General features: G+C 34.5%; 1 protein-coding gene across 3 annotated transcripts in view; it reads right to left on the bottom strand.

Annotated features, from left to right (window-relative positions):
• LOC127957517 (globoside alpha-1,3-N-acetylgalactosaminyltransferase 1) overlaps window positions 1-5162 on the bottom strand; it is a 22288-nt gene extending 17126 nt beyond the window's left edge. For 2 of the 3 annotated variants that reach the window (XM_052556088.1, XM_052556090.1), the window contains exons 1-2: window positions 5119-5157; window positions 4681-4781 (exon numbers count right to left, since the gene is read on the bottom strand). In XM_052556088.1, coding sequence (XP_052412048.1) covers window positions 4681-4781; window positions 5119-5142 — 125 coding nt within the window. In that variant the 5' untranslated portion in view covers window positions 5143-5157. Of the gene's footprint in view, window positions 1-4680; window positions 4782-5118 lie in introns of all 3 variants that reach the window. The other variant, XM_052556089.1, reaches the window with a different exon arrangement.
• Between the last annotated feature and the right edge of the window lie 2366 nt (window positions 5163-7528).

Genomic DNA, 7528 nt, shown 5'->3' with positions numbered 1-7528 from the left:
TCTTGGTTCCTATACTTGGGAACAGTGGAGGGCGCTTTCTGAGATTTGCGTTTGAAGGCATAGTGTATCAGTGCGGTGATGCCGTTCGGGATAGGACTGGCACCTCGTACGTTTACAAAATGTGTGGACACAGCACTTTACCCTCTGAGAGCAAGTGGAATGCACATATTGAATTGTTTGGACGATTGGCTGGTCTTGGCCTATTCAGAAGATGTGCTCAACAGCCACAATTATGCTGTGTTACGTCACCCGGAGAGTTTGGGTCTCTGTGGTGAACAAACAAAAAAGCATGTTAAGTCTCAGCCAGACAATCGTGTATCTAGGGGTACAATACAAGATTTAATGTCCACTCTGAATGAATTCAGGCTTGGCCGCCTTTAGCACTGAAGGAATATCAAGAGGCTTTTGGGATGGATGGAGGTGGCCGTGACGGTCTGTCACCTCGGTCTACGCCACCTTCAGTCATGGCTGAAAACACAAGTACCGAGAAGGGCGTGGAAAACGGACCATGCCCGTGTTGTGGTCACTCACAGAAGCTTATGCTCGCTGAAACCATGGCAGAACCCGACTTGTACCAATGCGGTGCCCAGATGGGTCTGGTCACTTGGCAGAATGTGGTCACAATGGACACGTCTACAACAGGTTGGGGAGCTCACTGCCATGGCTTACCGGCCTCGGGCTACTGGACAGAGTCGGAGAGGACGTGGCACATAAATCGTCTCGAGCTGAAAGTGTTTTTTTTTTTTTTACTCTTCTGAATTTTCTCATGCAAGTCTGGGGGCATCACATCTTGATTTGCACGGACAACATGTCGGTGGTATCGTACATAAACCACCTGGGCGGAGTACACTTGAAAACTCTTTAAAGACAGGCAACACGCCTTTTGCTGTGGGCCGATCACCATCTGCTCTCCATTCGAGCAGTGCATGTTCTGGGTTGCTTGAACAGTGTCGCAGATATGCTTTCAAGGAACAGGATTCCTCATGGAGAATGGAGACTGTCATTGAGCAAAACAGGGACAAAATGCATATTTTAAGACAATTAAACTTTTGTTTGACCTTGCATGCATGTCAACCTGGTGTTGTGGACACCCAAAACCAAAATATGAACTTTTCCTTACCCATAATAGGGGCACTTTAACACTGACACTATGGAATGATTTTCCTTAGTTAACTGCTTATTTAATTTCTACTTTCTTTCTTTAAAATAAATTTAAGCTTTTGTAATGTTGTTTTAATTTCAGTTACGTTACTGCTTGCTTTTAACTCACCAAAAATTGTCTAAATTTCTTTTCTTTTTTTTTTTAAAAAAAAGACCATGACTGGGACTATAATCTAGCATTCAAAAAACAGTTTAAGTCTGTCATTTTCAGACAGTATGGGTATGCTGATTAGACTAACTAGCTAGCTAGCTGGCTAACATCCCCATATAAAATACAAAATATTAACCTTCATTTTGTTACCTTTGTTGTCAGACCATTTTATATTGCTCATATTCTCTTTGTTGTAATAAGTACTATGTCAATGTAGGCATAGATGTGTGAGAAGCTCGTGTCTGGTCTCTTCTATAAGTTAATTTAACAGATTCACTCCTAAAATACCTACAAGGCGCTTCAACATTTCAATTTAATATAACAATTTGTTTACTACTTATGTGTTAATACTTATCAGTTATTTGTAATATTATAGTAAAGTTTTGAAATATCTACATTTACAGGTTTTAGTCTTTGGAATCTAAAATCTCGCCTAGGACACCAAGAGAGCCTGGGCTGGCCCTGTTATACTTCATAGTAGCTGCACAAAGCACCAAGAAACTGAAAACCTGAAACACAGGATGTGAAGATTTTGCTTAGGATAACAAAGCATGAATAAAGTTTCATTGTTGCTTCACGATTATTCACAATTCACAAATGTGCCTTTTTTTGTTGCAAGCTATAGATTCATGATACATTTTGTTGTAGCATCATGATAATGCAGTTATGAGAGTAAATTACTTTGTATGGCGGGAAGCTGCGTCCTTGACATTTCTGACTGAGAACAATGTCTAAAAGCTGCTGTGTGACAAGGTGTACAGTAAAACCACAGCGTTTAAGACCACAAAAGCGCAACTTTCCATATCTCTCTGAGAACTAAAAGTAATCGGCGACAGGAACCATGAATTATTTTTAACCATGTCAAAGGATTATTTCAACTCCCTATGTTAACCTGAGAGTAGGAGATATATTTTAAACTAAATTTTATTGGTCTATGCCAGTATCTCTTTCCCTTACGTTCTTTTTATTTGAGAAATAGTGGTGGAAAGAGTACTAAGAAAATGTACTTGAGTAAAAGTACTGCTACTTAAGTAATAATTTACTTGAGTACAAGTAAAACTACTGAAAAATAATATGACTCAAGTAAGAGTAAAAAAGGAGTTTGCTGAAAAACTACTCAAGTTACTGTGTTACAAATTACTATAGTATATTTTTTTCTATTTTTACCCAAAATGAGACGATGTGAGCATTATGGAGCAGGGTTAACTCTAACCTTGACAACGCATGTACTTTAATGTCTGTTTCACAAGTGAAACCCAGGAAATCACTTATATGGATAACTGCATCAGATATCACCACAGCTGAATAACATGCAGATAGAGATGCTTTGACTGAAATGTGGAAGACAATAAACATCTAATTGCAAAACGGCACTAAATGACATAGCTTGTATCACAGTAAAGATTATTATAAAGAATATTTTCTGTCTCACTGTGATAAGAAGCAACACGGAACCTCAAAAGCTAAAAGTTTTAAACACGAGTGATGTTAAATAATGATTTTGGAGCAAAACATGATATTAGTCTCATAAATTGTCAAGTTTGACACTATGTTAAGCAAGCATACTAACGGTTTTATAACGAATTAAAAAAAAAAAGATTCACGTATAAGATTTGTGGTTTTTAAGAAGGGCAAAAGCAAAGAAGGTTAAGTGAAGGTTTAATAGAAAAAAAAGGTTTAAAATTGTGTATTGTGAATTTAAATTTACCAGTAAAAAATAATGTGGGATGTGGATAAGTTTGGACATGGTTTGAATTGTAATGATTCAAATTTGTGTCAATTCCTTATTTAAATTTCAATAAGGTATAATAATAATTATTATAATAATTAATAAATAAAGATATAATTCACATTTTGTTCTTATTGCAAAAGATTTCCTTGTTAGCCGAATAAAAAACAACAGGCTTAAGAACACAAGGATGTGTGTGTAGCAGGGAAAACAGAAATGGGGGACAGAAAAAAAAACTTGACTTTTGTGTAATTGACAAGATTTTTTTTCCTATGTTTGCTGCATGATAACCAATAGTTTGTATAATATATTATTATAATAATATATAATTATTTATCTGTATTTTCCAAATAACAATTTTAGGATTGGTTTATACGAGTAGACAATAAGGCCGAGTAGTTTCTATGCTGTTTTAAATGTTGTCAATTAGCCCTGGATTATTCATATATTACCTCGAAATGTCCTTTTTTTGTCACAGCAATAGCAGGATGCCTTTGTCCATATTAGTGATTTTCTGCAGGTCTTAAGTCATTTTGTTTTGGATTTTCTGGGCAAGAGCGCCCTCCGGCTTTGAGTATGAATAAAACACGCACTGCATGAGAGTGTTTAGCACTCCGTAATGTCCATTTCGTTTGGGGTATAGATAAATGGTCCCGTCATGCATAGACTATTCTGTTTAAACACCCATGTGCTCACACATCCAAAGCACGCACACAGAAATAGTGAAATGCATCTGATTCAGTAGTCCCTGTGACTGATGACACGATTCAATTTCTGGTGCTTCTAATTAAGAAATAAAAATCAGTTCCAAAATTTGTACATAATAGATATACTTATATTTGCAGCGAAAAAAAATGTGTAGCACTTTTATGTAATATCTTATTATCAATATTTAACTTACATTGCAAAGCTTTCCGTGACATCTCGAGCTATCATGATGGCATACACTAAGTGGATTTAGTGTGTGTTAAGGGCACTGCGCTTTTCGCACTTAATTGCCAAGGCCGCAAGTTTGGGTATTTGGACAAGGCATTAGACGTGTCCCTTCCATTTACCTTACAACAGCGCATGCGCAGATCACGGCAGCTGAGTGAAAAAACTGTGCGCACCCGGATATGTGCACGACCAGAATGCGGAAAAGAAATATGCACATATTTCTTAGATAAGAAAAATGTCTGACAGACATGTAAAGTTTACACAGGATATCTATAGGTATAAGGAAATGCTTGTTGCAAATAAGGCGTAAAGACCCTCTCACCCTTTATACGCTCTCTTTAACTATTTTTACATTTTAATCCAAACAGTTCAAATAAATAATTTTACCAGCTAACAGTTAAATTCAGCTGCTAACTGAACTTAATCTACCGGATGTTCTCCAGAGAAGGACGTGATGAGTAGGCTATTTCATGAATCATATTATATATATATATATATATATATATATATATATATATATATATATATATATATATATATAAAGTAACAGTGTATTAACGGGAATTTTTGAGCATTTACACTCAATACTGAATAATACTCAAAAAAGTACCGCTCAGTTCACAGAAGTGAAATAATTCGAGATAAAAAAAAAAGGCAACAGCAGCCTAAACCAGCTACAAATTACAAAAGAGTAAATACATACCCAGTAACTGAGATGCCAGCCAACACAAGAAGTGAAGTGCTCATATTTTGAAACTTCGTCATTCCCGTGTTTGTCCTTTCACTTCGTGGACTGAATATCAACTAGACCGCGTGGAAGAAAGAGAGATCTTTACATCACAACTGGCTTTAATCGGTCTTAACTTTGTCACGGTTTAATTAAGGGTGCTGGTGCAGAGTTCTTTATGAGAGCCATTGAAATGCAGACATGAAAATGCAAAATTTTATGCTTCACAAAAAACGTGTCCTGGGGTTATGAACACCGCTATGAAGGGCTATATGACGTACCTGGTCAGAGGACACTCATGCACCACCCAAGTCATTTGCTTTTGAAAACTATACCCCAATGTGTTCGAATATGTGAGCAAATGCTATAGCAACATTAAAAGAAGGATATTTTAGAAAAATTAGGAAAACAAACGGTAGGGGTTGTGCTCCACTTCATATATTCACGCCCTTCCCTGTCTCGATACGTCACTGATGATGGTATGTGTGTTCACTTCATGCAGCGCTGCTCATTGGACTAAGGAAAGTATTTGGTTATTACCAAACAAGTTTATTATTTTTTTATTTTATTATTATTTATTTTTTTACAAACAAAGATTAAAGAAATCGGTTTCAAAATAATTCATAAATTCTATACTGTTAAAAATGTCTTAGTATGTTTAAGAAGGCTATTGATGTTAATTGCTCTTTGCACTTGGATACTGTACCCCACATCTGGCACTGTAGTCATGTAAAAAAAAATATGTATGATGTCTCTATGTTTATCAAAGAAAAGGTAGCCTACTCTTTAATTTTAATTTGCATTTCTAAAATTAATTATTTGGATATTTTAATTATGGAAACGTAAATAACGAAGTTTTTGTTATTAATCTGTTAATTTTGTTGGTTAAGTGTAAATTTTCTAACGAAAACAAAACCCTGTTTTACAATGTTGTATAAAGAGTTGGAAAATTACCTGTGTACTATCCAACATAGTACTAACAGAAAGGCGATTAAAACTGACCGTTTGTGTTCTATATTTAAAATGATTTGAGTCTATGATTGGATTTTCTTGTCTTTTATTTATTATTATTTTATATTATTTTGTTATAAATATATATATATATATATATATATATATATATATATATATATATATATATATATATATATATATATATATATATATATAATATATATATATATATATATTTTACCCTATATTTTTTTATTTATATATTTTTATATAAATTTGTTACCCTGACTTTATATTGTCTGTTGTATTTTTTTGTATTTATCGTTTAAAGCATAAAAAAACTTCATGCAGCACTGCGCAAACTGATCGCAATCTGACTTGAAGCAGTGCATGCCAGTTAGAATTTTTGTCCGACTTGAGACGGTTCAGTTTTTCAGTTCCAATAATGGCCACAAATCTGTGTTTTAACAAGGGTAAAAGCTTTTTTAGTATAGTTGCACTGTTGTATTGAGTCACGTTTATCATAGAACACTGATAAAAGCATATATAGCCGTACTTCAAGTCAAATGCACCTTATGTTGCACGAGCGTTTACTCCTGGTGTAACTCTTGCAATATGAGCTGAACTGGATCGTTCTATGGTTTTGAACACTTGGAATCCACCATGGAGTTTTTTTTTATTTATTTTTTTTTTTATCTTTTACAATTTCTCTTACGATTTGTTTAATGCAACAAAACATGTTGTAGACCCTCAAACCTGTAAGAGGCGACTGTTTAGGGAGGTAAAGAAAGTCTTTTGTCAACAGACAAATTGCTATAGAATGGCAGTCCTTACAAATACTGTAATGCAATTTGGCAGAGGACGCTTAATTAATTCATTTAATAAATGTGTATTTTTTCCTTTACTGTACTTGCCAGTATACTGAATTGTGTTACATGTGCCGGGTTCATATTCAATTCTTTGGCATTTGATTTTTTTTCTAGTGCTACTAATGTACCGCAAGATCTCATTTACAGTAGTGTAATAGAAGTTTCCTTAAAGTTTAAATTAATTTTAATTTATCTGCATTGCTCTATTTATATTGTATACCTTAATAGACATTGACTTGCAAAATTATTCCTTATTGCCTTTAAGAGTGTTTTGAATTGATATCACTATAGTGTTCTCTAGGCAGTAAGTAGTCTGTGACAAAAGAGACATATGACAAAAGAGAATATATATTTTTACTAAAATATTTGATTTTGACGTGTCAGTTTTAAGTTTGGATAAATTGGTTGTTGAACTTTAATTAATGAAAAGAATCTGTGTTATGATTTAGTCTAGATTGTCACTAACTCTCAGAAAATAAAGTACATCATTGTATCTTTAGGGGTACAATGGCTTGTCACTGGGGCTGTACCCTCAAGGGTACAGCTTTTGTACACTTGGCATAGGGTTGGGAACCTATATGTACCTGTTTGAATCTCAAAAATACATGTTATCAGGGTAATCCAGTAATAGGGTAAGCCTACGTTAGTGTAGATTGTACCATGGGGCACAGAAATGGACTGCCGTTCATCAATTGTTTTGTATTATTATAAGCAATTTCTAAATTTCTAATGCTGTAGTTACTAATACTGATTTGTTTGCTCGATAATAAATAAAAAAAGAAGCGAAAAAAATTATTATGGAGGGCTATGCTTATTTCTTAACGTTTCTAAGGACTGTCACTGAACATTTTACCTCAGATCGAAAATTAGATATTCTTACCTGAAAAACCGATGATTCTTTGAAGAATCTATGGTTGGTTGCATATAATTCTGGTTATTTCCCTACCTCCTTGAATAGTTTTTCATCTACTGCGGTCCATTACTCAGCTTGACCTGAAGTG

The sequence above is a fragment of the Carassius gibelio genome, chromosome B5 (genome assembly GCF_023724105.1).
Source record: "Carassius gibelio isolate Cgi1373 ecotype wild population from Czech Republic chromosome B5, carGib1.2-hapl.c, whole genome shotgun sequence".
Classification (NCBI taxonomy): Eukaryota; Metazoa; Chordata; class Actinopteri; order Cypriniformes; family Cyprinidae; genus Carassius; species Carassius gibelio.
Note: the sequence above shows the minus strand (reverse complement) of the source record. Positions and strands in the feature narration are given on the sequence as shown.